Source organism: Alligator sinensis, unplaced genomic scaffold (assembly GCF_000455745.1).
Source record: "Alligator sinensis unplaced genomic scaffold, ASM45574v1 scaffold56_1, whole genome shotgun sequence".
Classification (NCBI taxonomy): Eukaryota; Metazoa; Chordata; order Crocodylia; family Alligatoridae; genus Alligator; species Alligator sinensis.
In genome coordinates this window covers 156,250-177,650 of record NW_005841960.1, presented here as the reverse complement: position 1 = coordinate 177,650, position 21,401 = coordinate 156,250, and the positions used below count along the sequence as shown (strand labels likewise).

At 40.5% G+C, this 21,401-nt stretch overlaps 1 protein-coding gene across 1 annotated transcript in view; it reads right to left on the bottom strand.

Annotated features, from left to right (window-relative positions):
* The window catches only part of CDC73 (cell division cycle 73), a gene marked incomplete at its 5' end in the record, with an annotated part of 176,600 nt that overhangs the window by 7,413 nt on the left and 147,786 nt on the right, over positions 1-21,401 (bottom strand). Inside the window, 4 exons of the mRNA XM_006020589.3 lie at positions 7,014-7,114; positions 9,360-9,521; positions 19,110-19,197; positions 19,404-19,439. Of these exons, the coding sequence (XP_006020651.2) occupies positions 7,014-7,114; positions 9,360-9,521; positions 19,110-19,197; positions 19,404-19,439 (387 nt within the window). The remainder of the gene's footprint in view (positions 1-7,013; positions 7,115-9,359; positions 9,522-19,109; positions 19,198-19,403; positions 19,440-21,401) is intronic.

Genomic DNA, 21,401 nt, shown 5'->3' with positions numbered 1-21,401 from the left:
TTCTATACTATTATCTACCACTCCACCACACCTTGGCGACTCTCAAAGCTGGGTTTGTGGGGAGTCATTGATCAGAATGCTTTTCTGCTAGACAGGCACATTGCGAACACTTGTACGAGATGCCTTTGGATCCCCGTACACAGACTGCTTCTCTCATGTTTTTCCAGCACAACCAGTCTAATTAAATGCTAATATACACGCCAGACATACAGTGAAAATCAGTTATGAATTGTTGATGAAACCTGCCAAAGAAAAAATTATCTGTGTAGTCCTCAACACATGCCATGATCTGTAGGTGACATCATACACTTTCTTTACAGATTCATTTGTATAAATGGAAAAATGGCAGTTGAGGCTGTAATCTCATTTCTTGCAAATTACTTTGTCAGTCCTAATCTAATCAGTGTTTTGATGCTAAGACTCCAAGGTTATCCTAAAGTGCCGCAGAAAATAATCTTAGTGATTCAGCAGCAGACTATACCTATGAACTAGAATTTAGCTAATGTAACAGCCTGACGTTAAAAGTCAGTATGCCATTGAAAGTGTTATCTCACAGGAATTGCATAAAACTTAAGTACTAACCACAGTAGGTATTAAAAATACCCCATGATACTTCCTGCCATAGTATAAATGCTACCTTTGTCAAATTCCAATTTAGATAATGCATCCAATCTTATAAATATTTAAAGCTCTCCCTAAAACTCCAACTGCTTAAAATTTTCTGATGCTCTTCCAGTACTAAATTGGTCAGAAACTATAACTTCTGACCAGCCTTTTCTAAATAATTATTTTATATACTTTGGTCAATTCTCCTCTAAGGCCAGGCCTTAACATCTCCTTTCCATAGAACCCAGCCAGATCTTTAAACAAGGATTCATACAGACATTCAGTTTCTCCTGAGTTGCTGCTTTTCCAGAAGGATCCATGAGTGTACAGATGTTTAGGCTTTTTCTCATGGAGAAAAAACGGCCACTCCAGGTAAAAAAATAACCTGGAAACAACTAAGATTAAAATCACTCCCAGGATAGTTTTTCCTGGGAGAGTAAATGTTTGTATAGGCAGTCTTCCCTCAGAAGAGAACATAGCCCTCCATCTTCCCCTCTACTCCTTTGGGAGACTGTCACTCATTGGAGTCTGGTGCTTTAGCAGGGAGCAGAGGACATCCCCTTCACAATTGCCACAGTATGCTGCAAGAAAACACAGGCTGACTACAGAGAGTCTGGCTTAGCCAGTCAGCCCTACCTTACACACTGCCTTGCAGACTAAGGGAACCTGCAGAACACAGATGTGTGTGCATAGGGACCCCCCACTCCCAGCTGCACAGTGTCAGCACTGTAAACTCTCCACACTTCAGAGCCTTAGCATTTAAATGTCTATATATGCAGCTCTGGGTAAATTTTTACTATCAGGAGAAAAAAACCTGAGAGAATTAATCTAGCTTATTTGAATGCGTGTACACAGCCCAAATGACTCTGATAGTTTTCACTATTCTCCTAGCCAAGAATTAACGGCTTCCTTAAAAAAAATATACTAAGAACATTAGAATATACAAAATACATATTTATGAAGCTATTCCTCACACAAAAAATCATATTTCTTGGGTATTTAACATATTTAGAAGTTGCAATACTAACTAAAAAAAAAAAATCACACCACTCGCCAAATTACCAAGTGTATTTCAAGCCTCTTGAATGAAAACTAAGAATGAATATCTCTAAGCAAATCAAATGATGCCAAGCCTTTTAAAATATGCACAGGAAGGCTAGATAATTGTATGCCAAGGCTATGCATTTACAAAGAAATCTATGAATGTCAAACAGAACCTTTGAGTTGAGGCTAAATATTATTGAACAAAAGTCAACCCACTAGAACTGACCTTCAGGTTCAATAAAAGTACATTAAATATGCTATAGCAGGAAGACCTTTAAAATGGCATTCAAATAAAATATTCATGTTGGTTAAAATGGCAAAATACTAAAACTTTTCATTTGAAATGTCCACTTATGGATATAACTAGAGTGTAAGGGTAAGGAAACTGTTATTCTTCATATGAACATTATGTACTCAATCCAAAAATAGTCAAAATAATTTCAAAAGAAAGGAAATGCCACAGATTGAAAGAAGACAACAAAGGATAAAGAAAGTCATTTTCTAAGATCCATTCGCGAAAGACTTTACAGGATTCTAATGAGCATAAAATGAAGAAAGTAAAACCAGTTTGATGTGATTTCATACCATCTACTCCAGCATTTACTAGATGAATTTAGATATCTATTTGTGGACTTTACGGCAATCAGCTTGTTTCCAAAATTTCAATTTACAATATGTGGCTTTAAATCTTTGTTAATCAATCACTGTAGAAATAGACCAGGTTGCCGGCCATGGTTTTTAGTTTTTGTAAAGGTTGATAGTCTCTAAATGAGATAATGGACTGATATAAAATCAGAAAGTTGAATTTATTAACAGGGATCTTGGTTTTCTCTTTTTAAAAATCCCATATTCTCTGAGACATATATAGATAGACATAGATATATATGTATTAGTTGAACACAATGTTATATTGACATATGTACAACTTTTAAGCTATTTGGAAGCCTACCAACCAGTGCCTCAATTGTTACAATAAAATAAATTCTAAACGTCTATATTTTGGCATTTGATTTGGGGGGTTTTTTCATCATGGAAAAATCAGAGCTCCCCTTCCCCCTTTGGTCACCAGGATGCAGGTCCAACTCTGGCCGTCTCCCCCACCCCTTCCCCCTTGTTGCCTTGTGGTGCTAAGCAGTCCTGATAAGCCAGTGCCCTGCCACTGCCCCTCACTCCTGACCCACAGTCCCCCATCCCTGCCAGTGCCCCTTAATCCTGATCTGCAGCCACCTGGCCCTTCCGGTGCCTTTCACCTTTGATCCACAGTCCTCTGCCACCCCATCCCAGCTGGGGCCTCATTGCTGACCCACAGCCCCCTGCCCCCACAGCTCTGCCAGAGTGGGTCCCCAACCGCCAGGGTTAAGGGACCCAGCGGCTGCATCCTGCCTGCTCTCTGTTCTGTGGGTGCCAGTCTCAGCCATCCAACAGCACCAGAGCCACAGCTGCGGTGGTGGCTACTGTGGCAGGAGCAGAGTGGAGCCCATGGAGGGAGGGGGCAGATGTAGGCTGCCTGCTGTGGAGCTCAGGGCTCCCTGCCCTGCTGCCTTTCCCCTGGGGGACTCAGCAGCCCAGCAGGTGGGACCTGGTATGGGAGAGCACAGCAGGGAGGTGAGACTCAGTGCTGCTGCCACTGCTGCTGGGACCCCCATCCCAGCTGCCCTGCCAAGGTGAGGCACTGTCTGCCTACCTGACAACAAGGGGCCAGCAGTGGTGCCCCACAGTTGTGGTCCCCCAGTGCTGCCAGGCAGGCAGGGGGTTCCTCACCTTGTTGTCATGGCTGGCATGGGGGTCCCAGTGGTGGTGATGACAGCACTGAGCTCCAGAGCAGACAGCCTGCATCCTCCTCTGCCTCATACACAAATCTGGAGGGGCACATGTACCCCATAACTCCCTGACATGTTGCCTCTGGCACCTGACCCCTCCTCAGAAGTGCACACAGCATTAGATAGCCAGCCCCACCTTCAGGCCACCAGGGTTTTGTCCCACTCTCCCAGCCTGGCCCTGCAGGCATGCTTTCTGCCCTAGCCACAGGCACTACCCTAGCTGGGCAGCATCCCTAGCCCCAGCCACCAACCCTACCCCACTCCCTCACCATGGCTACTGCCACCTCAATCTGCACCTCCCCCACCAACCCTGCCCCACTCCCTTACCTATGGCCCCCATCATAGACTTACCTGCAGGCAGCTGGAGGAGCCGGTCTCCATCACTGCCAGGCTGTATTGCTGGCCACATGCATGTGCATGCACGCACGCACGCACGCACGCACGCACAGTGTCCCCTGAGTCCCGCTCCCCCTAACCCCAAGCAGCTTTTTGCAGGCTGGAACTGTCAGCCTGCAAGGGGAACCCCATGTTTTCCAACATTTTTCTCTATCAAAGGAAAAAAAATCAGCATTTTTCCATGGCAAACTCAAAACCCAGATCTCTGTTTATGAAGTTAAAGACCCTGTGTATGGATAAAGTGACGAATGGTATTTGTAGTTACCATACAAATGGAAATGGACTTGAAGCTGAAACACAAAGTACACTTTTGTAGGAAAATATATATCCTACCCCCCACCCCAGAGACAATGCAATGCAATGGTCTTACAGAAAAACAACTTAGACTGTGCCAGAATAATATTTTTTAAATATCTGGCATTTTATGAAATCTGAAGCATTTGAAAGGGCAAAAAAAATTTTATTTTCCAGAAATACATATGCATGTGGATAAGAATAGTCATAGTGCCGTTTCCAATTTGAACATATGCATGTCCCCAGACAGATAATATATCCAATATTCTCTCTTAAGCATCCATACTAGTTTGTGCTTTTAAATTCAAGTCTTCAAACAAGGACTTAAATTTTCCTAGACCAGCTTATCTGTGGCAAACAAGCCATTTCTATGGAACTCAATTCTTTTTCTGCTATATATACATACACCATATAGCAACACTAATAACTGCTACTCTAAATTTCTTTAAAAAATGTAAGTATGAAGTATTTATAAAATATATTTTATAATTGATGAGTTCAGAGGTTTTTGGTTCTCCTTCACTCCATTTTCTGTATCTGTTTTGGAGATATCCATTTCTTTTGCTGTTTTCAGTCTATTGTAAACTTTCTTTTGCTTTTACATGACTTTTTCCATATTCTGTTGTTCTTTCTTTTAAATCTTTTTACATGCCACCTCTCTTATTCTAACTAGATCCAAATATACCCTTATCCTCATATCTTAATCTTCAAGCTCACCCCTGGCACGTTTCTTTACCTCCCATCCACACTTTAAAAGAAATCAAAGAACGGACCCATTCATTTGCATGCCAAGTAAATGCATATTTCACTTCACTGCCTAAAACACCAGTCCCATTTTGTTGCTTACTGCTTACGTTGTTAAAAGCTCCAATTATCTGTATATTGGTTAAACGTGAAAATCGCTTATGTGCATAGCATATTTCAGCCTGCCTGTGTGCTTTGTAAATTAAATGTACTCCTGCTAACTGCATGCTGTCACTGTATTTATCTACTTTATATCAAATTGTACTCCCTAACAGAAAGAATGAAGGGGAAGCAGCTGTCAAAGGCCTGGTATTAGAAGCCTTGAAAATGACAGGAGCTAGTCAATTTCATGGACATCTCCCCTCATTTTCTAGGCCTTTTAATATTCAGTTTTGGAGCTGCTAAATCACAGCACTGACAGCACTATGTCCTTAAAGAGCACTGCTTAGTGTGCTGTCAGAGTTCACAGCCCCAAAACTCATTTTCAGGATTTCTAATACCAGATCTGAAACTAACTATTAGAAGCCTTAAAATTAGGGAAGCTAATCAATCATTTTTAGAGCTAATACCAGAGCCAGCAGCACTGCATTCTAACGTTCTACGTAAGTGCCTTTTCTTCACTTCCAAAGCTATGTACTTAAACAGAATATACTGTCTATTACTGGGAGGGGCCTACAGAAGCTAAAAAATGTCAACTCTGGGCATGTGCACATGAACTAGTTATCCAGGATAAAAGGGGACAAAAGCTTGGTGTATTCTCAGCCTGAAGACTGTAGCTAATACACAGTGGGCATATCTACATGTTCATTTATGTGCTTTTGCTAATGCACATTAAATTGAATACCTCTACTGTGAAGTACTAGTAAAAGGCGCATTATCTCATGTAATGCACATTAGCAAAAGTGCATTTTTGGGCACTTCCATACGTGCTCTGACGGAGGTGGGGAGGTCGCGCTTTAATTAGAGTGGTTCCCAAGCACCAGTGTCTTGTATCAGCATCCCTGAGCTCCAAAATGATGCCAGGGTGCTGGAACTAAAGCTTGTTTAACGAGCTTTAGTTCAAGCATCCCCACCGTTATTTTGAAGCATGGGACACTGATACAGAAGATGCAGAAGGCTGCTGGAACGCAGTAATTACCATGCTCCAGCAGACTCCATTAATCGTGTGCATCGGAGCAGCCTTTGCGCTCGTGTACAGGCACCCTGCGTGATGCTTTAACACTCATTAAAATAAGCTAATGCGCATTAAAGCACACATGTAGAAACACTTAGTGGCATGTGAAATGGGAGTACAGAGAACAAGCCAGTGAAGGACCACAGATCCTTTGAATAATGCTGCACAAGCTGCCACTGGTCTATGTTTCACAATGTAGGAAAACAAACACCAAGTCATACCAGACATTCCTGGTTGTGCCAGGGCCTAGCCCAGGGTACGCACCATCAACAACAACAAAAAAGCAAATACCAACTGACTCAACCTGTGGAGATGGAGACGTTTTTATTTTGGAGAAAAAGAAATGTGTTGCAAGTAGAAAATAATGTAGATTTTTCTTTGTTTATAAAAAAGGGGAGAATGAAAGTCTGCGTGACTTGTGTTTCAGAAACACCTAGTAAGTACTGTAACAATTCTGAGAAGCAGTAACATTTCTGGGAGCTGTCAGATTCTGCTTAGCAGAAGGGATCTGCTAGGCTGTGGCTAGCTTTTGTTGGCAGGATAAACTATTGTTATGGAAAACATGAGAATCTGATGAAGGCCAATCACCTTAGGGAAGACAGGAGATTCACATTCAGTAAGTCTACTTGTTACCACTGCTTCTAGGAGTAAGGGCAACTGGCTGCCTGCACTATTAATACATCTTCTCAAAGCAAAATACAAACAAACTGTTCTATAGCAAGTCTTCTTGTCTCACTGAACAATTTCTTTCCTGGACAGACTTAGCCAGATTGGTATGCCATTTCCAGGAGAGTAGGGAGTGGGAATCATAGCCGAGTGCAAGGACATCAGCACCTGTCCACATCTAACTTGAACAATCTTGTAATGTATACTCCTGCCAAGCCTGAATGCGTTATAAAAACATATAAGAGCATTAAGCTTAAGTGAAAGCTTACTTTTTGCGAAGATATCAACAGGTGATCCATCAGGCAACAGCCAAGGCCAGCCTTTGAACTGCCAAGCAGGACCCTGCACAAACACTGCCACCACACGATCCCTAAAAATATGGGAACACATGCACACAATGAAGACCTGAAGTTCTAATCATAGTAAAAACATGAAGGGAAAAAGTTCTCAATTATTCATGTGAAATTGGCTGCTGTCAATACTACCTTGCACTGTACCTTATAAAAATAAATTACATTAATATTATATTTATTGCACATTAATGGCTGCTGTATGTACTTCCTGTGCATTTGCTTTTTCCTGTCACCACTTAAGAATATCTGGTTGTGTTGGTGCTGAAAAGACTTATATATGATCTTTCTAGACTTCAATTTCTGCCTTTTGCCGAATGCAACTCAATTTCAGTTTTCATTGGTCAGAAGTCAACTCCTGCTTAAAATTCTGGGAGACTAAAAGGTTTTGTGTTTTTTTTTTAAATCAAAACAAAAACACACACTTGAGCATTTTAAAGATGATCCTCTTTGAATTGTACTGTAAACTAAATGAGATGTAACAATATAAAAGGATTCATAATGAATACTTTAAAGTTTTATTTAAAAAAATATGAAAACTGCAACACTTCTATCTTCCCTTTTAAAGTGCTTTATAAGTCTATGTAACCACTACATGTAGTCTAAGCAAATCTCCTTGTTGTTAAGCACAAGAGAACTCTTACACTAGGAAAATAAACTGTTCAAAACCCACAGTGCCTCTGGGGCTGGCCCTTTTGCTATGTCTGAACAGTGCCTAATGCCGTGGGGCCGGGCCTCTAAGCATTCACAAAAAAATCCCCATTATCTAATTTCTAAATTTATATCCGTATAAGATTTTTTTTTTTTTGAGAAAAAAATTAATCAGTTTTCTTCAAAATGCTAAATAACTATAGTTAAATCACTGAAAAACATTCTTTGTATTAGCTGGTGCAAAGATTACATCCACAGCAAAAATAATTCTCCACAAAGTCTCACTTACTTGTTGTAAAGCAAGCATGAAAAATAATGTTTAGAAACTATGTAAAGTGGTACATATAAAAGTAGCCTCTTGTATACATTATGTACTATTAGCATCCAGCTTTGAATATTACAAGAGGCTACAAGACTTTACAATATATATATAAAATATTCTTAAATTAAGAGGAGAAGGTGGTAAATCGCCCTTATGGCTGCATCCAGATGAGTATGGAGATGTGGTTTCCCGGGAACAACTAGCAGCAGTGCACCTTATGCTGCCAAAGTTGTCAATGGGGAACGCCCCTGGCGCACACGCTCTGGTGCACAGCAAGTTACCCTGGATGGGGTAGAGGAGGCTGGAGCCAGCACTGGACTAGGGCCAGCAGCCTTACCTGGGGCCCTGGGGGTGTCCCGGGGCTGCAGCAGTAGCAATCCTGCCACTTGGAGCCTGGCCAGCAGCCGTAGCGTGGCTCCAGTCAGTCAGGCTCTGGCTCTGAGCAGTGCACGCTGGTCCCACGTGCGTTGCTGTGCTTTTCTGCAGTTTTTTTTGTTATTGTTGTTGTTTTTTTGTCAACCCCGCCCCAGAGCAGAGAACACCCGAACACGCGGTAAGTGGTCCCCCACAGACGTGTCTGCAGCGCCACACACTGCATGGCCATGCTCATCTAGATGCAGTCTATATGGTTAAAATAAAGTACTAAAACACTTATTTTTTTTATAAGCTTAGTACATTAAGAAACTCCCTTAGGAAGGGCCTACTAGTTTAAAATGCACCCCAAATACACGAAGAACCCCATGACTCTCTCCCCCACTTCCCAGGATTCTGTCTGGACCAGTAAGAGCCCGGAATCTTGAATCTTCTACTTTAATTTAAAAGTGTGCATACCAATCAAATTATTTCCGAAGGATCAAAAATTTCTTTTTAAAATTGCATCTCCTTCAGAAAGAATTACTACAGATGGGAATACTTCTTTTAAAGGTGACAATATTTAAATGATTTAAATGACAACAGGTGTGATTCTGAAAAGGTGAAGTGTTATGTTCATACCCTTTAGTGGTTTCATACAAATAGAAGTTTGGGATAAGACTAGAATATTGCATATATCATTAAAAAAGAAAAAAAAAAGCTAGTGTTGTTTTTTATGTAATAAGTTTGATCAAACATTCTGTATACCAAAAGGGAAAAAAAACTGTGGAAGAATCATTCTCTAACCATTTATGTATATATTTCATGCATTAATTGGATTAACAATATTTTATTATATCATTTTACATGCTGTGTTCCCATGCTGGAAAAAGAAAATAAAAGTGTAAAAAAGGACTTTAAAAAGAGAAACCCTGTTTTACCAGTCTTGTGGCATCAGTTTCAGAGGCTGATCTACCACTCGATAAGGTACAGTAACACTGACTGTAGTTCCACCAGGCTGTATCTGGTCCTTCCTTCTCTGTATTAAAGTTTCATTTTCTCGTTGACAGCCTTGTTTCTTCTTTTCATCCGATGGTACAAACCTTAGGAAATAGAGGATACTTAATGGATAGCCCCTGCTGTTCGATATTAACAAAAAAGGTAAGTCAAGCCATAAATTCCTTGCATTAAATCGGAGAAGCCCATAACAAGGAGTTTTAATGGTTCAAACTATTCTCATCAACGTTTGCCTCAGAAACCTCCTATTATTACCGGTGAAAAGGACTTGCTAAAATAAGGTGTCATCTTAAAACCTAAATCTATGAATTAGTAAAAATGCTTATGTTCAAATAAAAATTAAAGCATTTTGTGCCATGACAAAAAGCTAACAGGTACAAGAATCAGTATATCAAACTTCTGCACTGAAAAACTGCATCCATGCGTCTACGGCAAAAGTTGATCATACGCAGCAAGACAGACAAGATGCAAGGTGTGTGGTCAAATCAGGCTACAAATACATTAACCTAACACACCCTGAAGCTATCTAATGGAGGTTGTCATTCCTTCCTTATTTCCTCCTGGTGGGAAGCTGCCACCAAAAGGCCAAGTATCAGCAATAAGCTGGTACTACATCCTCCTCTCACAAGAGCATTCAGTCTTTAAGAGTTGGGGGAGAAAGGGTTGTTTACTTGCCAAAAGTAGAAACACCAATCTCTATCCCAGTTTTCTATGCACAAAATGAATATCAACTTCCAATTTCTTAATAGCTGGACCATCAGCCTGAAAATGCCATCAATTATATTAATTATTTAAACACTGCATTCAGACAAACCATAGACTGATTTGATATACACTGTGGATCCCTATCATGGGGCGATTGTGGTCACTTTTGAATACCTACCATAATAAGAGATGATCTAAACTCTATTGCCCTAGTACAGGCATAAATATGCCATGAAGTTCCAGGAGTCTCTCTCATATATCCTACTGTTAAATAAAATGTGTGGAACAGTTTGCAGAACTAGCACCTTGGATTGTAGCAATACCTAGCTCTTATATAGATGCTTTTCACCACTGGATCCCAATGGACTTTGGGGAAGGAAAAAAAATATCAAGAAATATCATTATCTCCATTTCAGAGACAGGGAAATCTCACTGGTAAAAGCAACTGGTCCAATGCCAAATGCAGGCCCAGAAACAGAAGCTGGCTCATTTCTCTCTTCAGTACAAGAATTACTGTGGGTAACAATGGAGTCTTGTTCCCATATTTTTCAGTAAAATATGTATTTTCTATGACATTTTAATTACTTAAAAAAAAATCAATGGCATTACTCTTAACAGTGAGATAAATCATGAGTTCTGGAATTTAAGCTGAAAATATAATAATTTGTACATAATTAGGAAATAGTATCAGAAATAAATTAGTAGCAAAAAAGGGGCTGCAGGTTTTTTGTTTTTTGATTTTAACAGGATGTTCGGGTTATTTTTCCGTCTGTCCATCTGTATATACGCTATTGGGGGCTGGGAGGGAGAAATTGTGTTTTGTCTAGAAGACAGTGTAAATGACTAGACAGAAGAGTCAAGAGAATAAAAAATAAAAGCTAAAAAAAATGGAAAAAAGGAGTTTTAGGCAGCTTGAATGAAGATTCTAGGCTGAGTTAGCACCTGTCCATGTTCAACAGTTAACATTTTGGAAAAAAAAGTTTGTTTTAGATTCAATAGCATCACTTTAATTAAAATGCAAAACCTAACAGTAGAGAAAGACCTTCAATAAATCTTACAGCAAAATTAGGACGTTCTTGATTTTCCTCAAGCTTCCAACAGAAACAACAAAAACAAAACACTCTATAGCCTCTTTAAAAAGTTTCATTAATAGATTTTAAAAAAGCAAAAAGAAAACTCCAATTTCTGAAACGTGCCTTTTAACTGCCCTTCAGTGCAGAGAAACAATAAAATGGAAATAAGTAAGAATTAGGACCTAAAAAAATCAATCCATATTACAAATATTATAAAACTGATTCATGTAGCACAGGAAGTTGCATGTTTATACTGTCTTCGTCTACTGCAAAATTACCCATCACTTAAAGAAACATCCAAGTGTAATGCATCTTGGAAACCACTTGATAAGGCAAAAGAGTAAGAAGAAATTTGTAATATATTGAAATAGGACTGTATATCCCTTAACTACTGTAAAGTATATTAAGACTTCTCCACATTCCTTCAATATATGCTTTGAAATGACTAAGCAATGGAAAGAGATACTCTGTTAGCCACTGCATGTCATTAGAAATGTAATTAGAATACAGAATACTGGGTCACAAAAAACAAAAACAACCCCCCCTTCCCCCAGTAATTCTGATTATAATGTCTTGCTAGTAACAGCGGAGGCAACTTAATGCTTTTGTAGCATTTGTTGGTTATACCATAACGAATGATTATTTTGAAGTAAGATGCTTCTAGTGTTGTAATCTTATAAGGTGTTACCTGCAACATAAAAGCACCAGACTTTTAAAGGATAAAGATAGTTCAGTGTACGTTGTCCATTTAAAATGCAAAGGGTTCAGTGTAGCATAACTATAGCCCTGTGCTTGGGAGATGGAATGGAGAAGAACACTTTAAACTCCAAGACGCACTGCACTGTTTTAGGCTGATTTAACACCTCCTAGAGCTCATGCATAGGAGGTAGTGAGGCTGGAAAAACAAAGAATTATCATGGTTCTCTCTCTTCCCAACATTATTCGAGGAAGGTAAAGGGAGATTGAGAATACATAAGGGAATATGGGGAACTGTTCCCACCCTTATGTACCATGTAAGGACTAGACATTCATTCCAAATGGACATGATTTCCAAAATACAAGGTACACAGGGTATGGCAGAAAAATGTTCTCGCAGCTACACTCTTATTTTGAAGCTTGCTGCAAACTGGGCATTTCAGTGTACAAGATGGGTCTTTTGCATGAAAACAAAAGAATTCTAAATTGCAATTACAGTATTTTAGACTCACAATAGGCCAACAGGCAGCCTCATTCTGAGACAACCAACACAGCTTACAGGTAGGTCATACCTGACCAACCTCATCTCCTTCTATGACCAGGTGACACTTCACCCGGATGGGGAGAAGAGGATGACATCATTTACTTGGATTTCAAAAAAGCCTTCAACTTGGTCTCCCATGATGTCCTCATGACAACTGGGGACCTGCGGCCTCAACAACCTTCTGGCCTGATGGCTGGGGAATAGGCTCTGTGGTCGGTCCCAAAGAGTGATAGCTGATGGAACCAAGTCAACATGGCGCATGGTGACCAGTGGCATCCCTCAGGGTTCAGCATTTGGACTAGTACTCTTTAATATATTCATAAACAACCTGGACTCCGGTGTCAGAAGCAGACTAGCTAAGTTTGCAAATGACACCAAATTATGGGGAAGCAGAGTCACAATTGAGGATAGGCTGGGGATTCAGGCCAACTTGGACAGGCTCGCAAAGTGGGCAGATCAAAACCTGATGACTTTCAACATAGAGAAAGGCAAGGTGCTCCACCATGGGAGAAAGAACCCACATCATACCTATAAGGTTGGTAGTGCTACACTCACTAGCACTATCACTGAAAGAGACTTGGGGGGTCATGACTGACCACAAGATGAATATGAGCCACTAATGCGATGCCACAGCTCGCAAAGCAAATAAAACCCTGGCTTACATCTACTGATGCATCTCAAGCAACACCCAAGATATCATCCTCCCGTTTTATTCAGCCTTAGTGAGGCCGCAGCTGGAGTACTGCATCCAGTTCTGGGCTCCACACTTTAAAAAGGATGTGGAAAAGCTTGAAAGAGTCTAGAGGGAGAGCCACACGCATGATCAGAGGTTGGGAGAGCAGGCCTTATGGGGAACGGCTGAGGCATGGGACTCTTCAGCTTGGAAAAGCGTAGGCTCAGGGGGGACTTGGTGGCAGCCTATAAGTATATGAGGGGTGTGCATCAGGATCTGGGGGAATGTCTGTTCACCAGGGCACCCCAAGGGAAGACAAGGTCCAGTGGTCACAAACTGCTGGAAGAGTGTTTTAGACTGGACATAAGGAAAAACTTCTTTACCGTCTGAGTCTCCAGAGTCTGGAATAGACTACCCCCAGAAGTGGTGCAAGCACCTACCTGAACATGTTCAAGAAGGGTTTGGATGATTATCTTGCTGGAATCATTTGACCCCAGCTGACTCCCTGCCCTTTGGGCAAGGGGCTGGACTCAACGATCTCACGAGGTCCCTTCCAGCCCTAATGTCTATGAAATCTATGACATAATGGATGGCCTGATATACTTCAGGTTTTGACAACTGGTTCCACATTTGCTACTTTATTATGAAATAAGTATTTCAATGTGATTACGGCAAAATTTGGTACACTGATAAATGCAGTAAAGAACTGAAATAGAGTAAGATCAGGAAAAGGCAAGAGATGATGAAATTAAATTAAAGGCAAGAGACAGGGAAATTAAAGTTCATAGCTTCTGAGAGATCTGGATTGTGTTCTATACAGTCAATGATGGAATGATTTATCACTTTTGGGACACTTTACGTACGTAAAAACTAGAATGGTAAAAGTATCAAACCATTCATTAAAGTCGTCCATGACACTAGCCAATTCTGTGACTTTCTACAGTTTACAAAGAGTAAAACTGTAGATGCTTTACCTGCAAACAGAATGCTAAAGATCTGGGATAACTTTTTTTGGAAAGTATTAAAAAACCCCAAAACCCAGAAAATTTGGGTGAATGAATAAAGCAGTATGCTGATCATACAAGCAAAACTAATCTATATTGTACCTACTTAAGATCAATCTTAAATTTTTCTATATTGCATGTTTTAACGTAAGATGATTCAAGTACAAAGGAAACCCAAACGTATTCCAAGAATAAAAAACTTGGCTATGAACCAAATCTGAAAGCTCTGACCAAATATTTTTTTGTACTTCTAAAACAAATTTGGGCACTGCAAAATGCCCTGTGCTTCTTCTAGGGACTTTTAGCAAACCTACAATTAGTTAATCACCCTCAATTTGCAATAGCCTGCACTTGACACTTATGATTGGTCATCCAAGGTAAAAGAAGTGTAACTGTTTAACAACTTCTAAGTTGTTTCAAGGGGGGGCAAAAAAAAAAAATCATTTTTTCCACAGCTATTCAGAATCCATCATTCCAAAACTTGACACAAGCAGTCAACTAAATAAGCAGCAAGTTGCATACAGATCCTACCACATAAATGACTGAAATCAATACCACTTCAAGATTCTTATCTCATTAATGGGCATAAGATTTATCCTTCCAAAAACGAGGCAGTATCTCCTCATTTTGCAAATACTCAGCAGAGGACCCCTACAGCTGGATCTCATTTCTAAGACTTATTCATATAAAATGCACTATAGTACATTTACTAGGCTATGAAGTATGAAAATTAAACTATGCTTGACAAAGTGAAAAATTAGATTTTGCAATGCATTATCAAATATGTTCAGTTAATAGCTAATCTGTAAGAATCTAATAAGCTTCAATGTCTTCTGGCCATTTGCATGAATAAGTGAAGATATACTGTAATTAGAAATAAAAATCAGAGTTCTTGCTTACATCAGGACTTTCCACACCATTTCTTTATTGCACTACTAATATTTGCAGATTAAGGTGTTTCACAGTCTCTGGAATTCTGTGATTGAATGAGGCCAATTATGAATCTACGGAAATCTGCATGTTAGACATTTCTAAGCTTTCCACCTCAGCCTACTTCTTCATTTTCCATTTAAACCATAGTCAAGCGTCCTAATCTTGCAGGTGTGTTATTCCCTCCTCCCTCTCCTTTCCTTGTTATGTGCTACACTTGTAGCAAAGAGTGTATTTCAGACTAGGATGTTAAACTATGTGATTCAAATGAATTTTTTTCTATAGTTTAAGTGTGTAATTGTTACAAAATCTGCTTTAATTTGCTACTCACTAATACACTTGTAAATTCATTTGACAGGCAAAGTATAACCTGTAAACATCTGTTAACTTTAAAAGTTCTCCAGGAAGTCTGGGTTGAAGAGCTACAGTGGACAGTACTTATGGGTAGTAAATTAAAAACAAAACAAAACATTGTGGCACATATACAATGCTTTTCAATTTCTAAGCAACATATGAACATTAATACTTAAAACAAATGCATCCAAAATGGTTTCACTGCCCTAGATTTTTAAAACAATTTAACAGAAAACATTAAAAGCACACTAAGATTAGAAAGAGACAAGGGAAATAGTTACATGAATGAAAATTATACTCCCAGATTAAATAAAAGCAGCTTTAAGTGCACTGTTCTATAGCTCCAACTTTAGCCAACCTTGCTCTTTTAAAATGCTATTTCTCAAAGTCTGACAGGATGGAATTAAAGGTATTCATAGAACCTGAGCTTTGTTTTTCTATTAACACCTTGAGTCTTGGAGGTGTGCTGTCTAAAGAAACAGAGAGGAAGCTGAAAGGGGAAAGAAAAAGCACTCTCCAGTGATGTCTGGAAAATATGTACAAACAATATGCGTGCAACTTCCTCCGACATTTATAAACAAAACTCATTATGGAAAGGAATGAGATCCATGTTATGTATAGCTTTCCACTATAGAACAATATGAAACTTGCAGATGTTTCACTCAACCCAATACAGTACAGCAAATTTTATGGCTCTTTACACTCAGTCTGAAGTAAATTATCTTTTTTTTTTTTTTTTTTTTTTCAAACTGTTAAGGTGCATGCATATTTATTACATATGAAAACAGGAATTTTGAAGAGTACATTTTGGGCTGTCTAATTTAAACCTGAGTTGCACATTACCAACTTTCATGTGGAGTACATCTGAAATGTACTCAGTAATCCAGGAAAATTAGTTTGGTCTTTTGTTAGTCAACAAAACTTATGTACTACAGTGATACCATATAAACCTCAATTATTTAACATTTATTTTTTCTTTAAATATATTTACACCCTTTGCTGCCAGGAGAAAGGTAATTACCTTGAACCTGGAAGTGCTGACCAAGTAGCAATTTAACTGAATGGTTAAATGATTCATTTGCTTTCCTGAATTCTTCCTTGCTACTCCCAGTTTATTGAAATTCCCTCTTTCAAATATTCTTCTGTCCCTTTTCCATACATGCTGAAACCTGCCTCCTCCCCAGGCTTTTCTAATCTTCACTTTTACTTTTCTCTTCGAGGGAATGGTCAGCTCTCTCTTAGGGTTTGGACACATACCAAAAAAAGTATTTTAACTGGACTAGTCAACTTAAAAGTAAAACTCTCAGCAGGGATGAAGCTTTATTTACATCAGTGGAACTAATCCTGTATGGGGAAAGGAATACACTCTAACATTTCTTATATACTAATAAAACTAGATCCAGAGCAGGGGTTCTAGTGACAAACTGCTTCTATAAAAGAAAAAAGATGTTTCTTAGTGTATTTACACCAGTACAGTAATGTTTTTATATACTAGATCTCAATGTAAAACGGTCTTTTTTTTCTTTTTTTTTTAGTTAGCTGCTTGAAAGAGGTACTAAAAGTCCATTGTTCACCTACTGCACCTCTGATACCAAATATTTCAGCGTGGTTTTATCTTCAATGAGCTGAGATTATTTCAAAAGACCACCATGCAGTTACAAAGTGTCCTAGGACAACTCAAGTACAAGATGCATTTATCGCCATAATGAAAACTCAATTTACAGTGGGTTAAATACATTCTGTGAAGGTCTATTAGAGTAGGGCTATCCAACATTTAAGCAGCCATGGGCTGCACACCCTGCAGGCAACAGCTAAACACTACGTGGGGTGCACAAGCATAAGTCATGGGCATTTTGGGTTGCGTACTGTGTGGGTATCTTCCTGCTGTGCCACGTGGGCTCTAGGGGCAGGAAGTGGTAGTCAGGAGAGGGAGAGGAAGCCCAGGGCACGTGCACACATGCAGAAAGCCTGCTTCAATGCACTGGAAATTCAGCGTGTCGGAGCAGACTCGATTAATTGAGTCTACTGGAGCACATAAATTGACGTGCTCTGGCAGCCTCGCATGTCACGTGCATCAGCAGCGCAGCACGTCTCCACACTGAGAAAATGGCAGCAGTGCGCTTTGAAATAAAAACACATTCAATGTGCTTTAGTTCAAAGCACCCCGCTACCATTTTCTCAGTGTGGAGACATGCTGCCCCACTAATGCACATGACACACAGGCGTTTTTAATTGCCTCGTCTCTCTAATTAAAAGCATCTGGCAATGCATTGGAAATGCATGTAAAAATGCCCCCAGAGCTTCCAGCTGCTGCTATAGCAAAAGAATGGAGGAGGTGGGGGGGAGCAACAGCCAGGTAGGAGCCCAGGGCCTGCAAATTAACTCTTCATGGGGTGTGTGGTCCACAACCTACCAGTATCAGAGAACTGTCCTTTTTTATTTTTTTGAGCAGTCTCTACCAAGAGTATTTAAAGGAGTACTTTCTAAGTGAAAACTGATATTTTCATAGTGATGGAAGTACCTACTAGGGTTGCATAAAACGTACCCCCAGGTAGGACATACACCTTATTTTGGATCGGGGGAGATTTTTCCAGTCTTACCTACCAGAGAATTGGCTCACCCGGGGCTGAACCTCTGGCCACATGAAGTATTGTCAGTGCCAATGCTCCAACCCTTCTTTCTGGTGCTGTTTAGCCAACAGCCACTGCCAATTCAGCAGTGGCTTTGAGAAGGTTAAGCCTGTAGAGGGGGGAGAGGGAGTGACACGTACAGTGGGACTCCACCATTATTCCATGTGACCAGGGGATTCAGCCCTGGGTGAGCTGGTGCTGAGCACATCCGCCTGCTGTCAAATCAGCAGCCCCCTGCCACCATTCAGCTACAGAAATTACTTTCCTTGCCTAAAATGCACACCTCAAATTTTGGATGGTTAATTTTTTTTTTTTTTTTTTTGAGGGAAAGGTGTGTGGTATGTGAAAAAACATAGCATGAAACTGTGTGCTACAACCCAAATGTCAACTGTTTCCTTTATTTTTTTATTGGGTGATAATGCATTTAATTTTATACCACCAACTGGGAATGCTTCTTTAAGCAGCAACAATCCTTACCCTGTATCACAGTGGTTTATAGTAGACAGGAGTAAGAGGACTGAACAATTCAACAGTATTTCTATAGAGTGATTATTTTCCTAAAAAATATTTAAAATTGTTGCTTCATTGGTTTTATTAACATGTTTTAAATATTCAATATTTGTAGCAGAATTGCAGCTAATTTCCTGCTTACCAATGATTCGGTTAATAAGCAAACGTACTACTGGAAAAAGAAACGAAGTAAAGGAAGGCTCCATTTTGGTAGCAATGGGACTACACTTCATCTCTTTCAAAATGGTGCTACAGTGTAGGCAGAGAAAGATTGGTCACACATGCAGAACTTACATTAAGAAAAGCCACAACCTTCTTTAGTACAGCACTTCTTTCTAACCAAGACAATTATTGGTTCAGAGGTCACAACCCTAGGGAAACAACATTCATACTAATAATACGTTTGCCTACCATGCAGGAGGCCTACAGAATTTGGTTTGCAAGATTAAAATTCAATTGTCATGAAACAATAGGTACTGCTTCTTGAATAATTACTACTCTGGCTTTACATCTGAAGACATTCTTTTATGAAGCATATTTTAGTCAGCTACTTACTTTAAATCCTGCAGGAGATCTTTTGCATTAAGCATAGTTATTAAAGAGGTGGTAGCTGCTGGAATAATGATTATGGGAGTTCGAGATCCTGTAGAGATAATAAAATTATATTTGCCATTTTTTGAAACAAACTGAAATTAAAAATAGTCACTTGTCTAAGAGCTCAAAATTGTGGAAGAATATCAAAATCTAACAGTAAATTCTCTCATCTTTGTTCTTTACTCAGTATCAAAAATGTACATTACATGATGTTTACCTTTACAAAAAGGCACTTATATGCTAACGTTAACTTACCTTTTTTCTGATTTGGAGGTGGTCTCGCTTGGGAAACTGTAAAACAGAAGATGGCACAGAATCACTGATAGATAGACATAGATGCTGCCATAAAATAAGCCTGCAACTTCCTTTTTCATTGCAGTGAGCAGCTAATCACACAAGCAGTCATATTACAGTCAATGGATCAATTATGTGTAACAATGCACAGTACTAGGGATTTCACTGGCATAAAGCTGCAAATATTTTTCAGACATTAGTATGAGAAAGCTGAGGATTTCTTCATAAAGGAGCACTCCTTGGAGACCCTAATCCTTTTCATTAACAGCCAGGGTTATAGATAGCAGCACGGGGATTCTACTGACCTTTAATGTGTGGAGAGCTCACTATGATCAGATCTGAATGTCAGACCTCTCTCAAGTCTGTTTGGTATCCCCAGCAAACTTTGGATTGTGTAAGGTCCCGAAATGCTGGCTACAGTAACAACACTGTGGCATAATAGTACTGAGAATAAAAAGCCAGCCATGTAGAATCAAGAAAGTTAAATAACAAATTGTAGCCCCATCCACTGGAAGGATTTCTACCTTTTCCTCTGAAATGGGGCACGGGGATTTCCTTTTGCAATAAACAGCTTTGGTTTCAGGCTTTCCAGATGACTGACTTCACCCTAGGCAATTATCTTATCCAAATCTACAAAGTAAGTGGGCTATGGCTATAGAAAAATATAAGAACTACATCAATATTAAAATGCAGCAGGTTTAACGAGTGCACCAAGGACTGTTTTACTGAAAGTTAAGTTTACAGAAATTTAACTTCTACAACAGGTGCAGTTATGACATAGAATGACTCATGCTCCCAATCAGCACCACTCCTTTCCCTTTTCAACCACTTCAAAATGGCTGAAACTCGTTTAAGATAAACCTGGCTGAATGTAGTATCAGACTTAACAGATTCAGGTCAGGGTTTACAGAACTTCTGTCCCAGACTCCTTCCTGGTTTAAGCTAACTCACAGTCCCCCATTATCCCAGGATGCTTTGTAGCCCTGGGCTGTGCTGTGCCGTCTGCTCCAGTGGAGCAGGGTTGGCCCCACCCCTCTCCTCCCTAGCTGGAGCACTATAATTGCTCCAGCTGGCTGAGAAAGGGGTGAGGGTAGGGGTGGGAAACCCTGCTCCAGAATGCCCCCTTGCTGCTCCAGCAGCAGGAGAAGGGGGAAGCAGGGGGCATGGCCAGATGCCAGTATTTTGAGGGGAAGGTGGGGTTTAATCCCCACTCCCTCCTGTCTCCCACTAGTGCAGGACTCCAGCCAGGGTCTGCTTGGCTTTCCACCCCGCTTGCTGCTCGAACAGTGAGTCGGGACATGGCCAGCCCCCAGCCCCAGGCCTGAGGCAAAGTGGGGGAGGAAGGAGGGAATCGCACAGAAGTGGAGCTGGCAGGTACCTCCAGATGTCCTCTAGTGCAGGGGTAAGCAACCCCCGGCATGGGTGCCTAAGTGTGGCATGCAAAGGCATTTTGCTCGGCACACGCAGCTCGGGGCAGATGGTGGGGTAGGGGCTGAAGCTGTGCTGCCACAACAAGGATCGGGCCCCTCAGCACCCTGCACTGTCCGACCTTGGAATACCAACATCTTACAAGCCAAGGCTGTGTGTTTTGGCACTCTGTTCAAAAATGTTTTTGACCCCTTCTCTAGTGTCTAGTCCAGCCTCTGCCTGAGCCCTGGCCAGACCCTCTCGTACCAAGTTTTCTCGCAGCACCCACAACTGCGAACGTCTGCCAGGGGGTCTCTGTACCTGTTGGCTTTTTCCCCAGCAGTACAGAGCCCCCTGGCGGGAAAATCCTTTGCTTTTTAGCTTCTAGTGGTTGTACCAGAGGGTCTGGCCAGAGCTCAAGCAGGGGCTGGAGTAGACACTAGAGGACCTCTAGAGGTCCCTGCCAGTGCCCCTTTCTGTGATTCCCTCCCTCCCTCCCCCCCCCCTTTTTCGCCTCAGGCCCGGGGTCAGGGTGTGGCCATGACCCCGCCC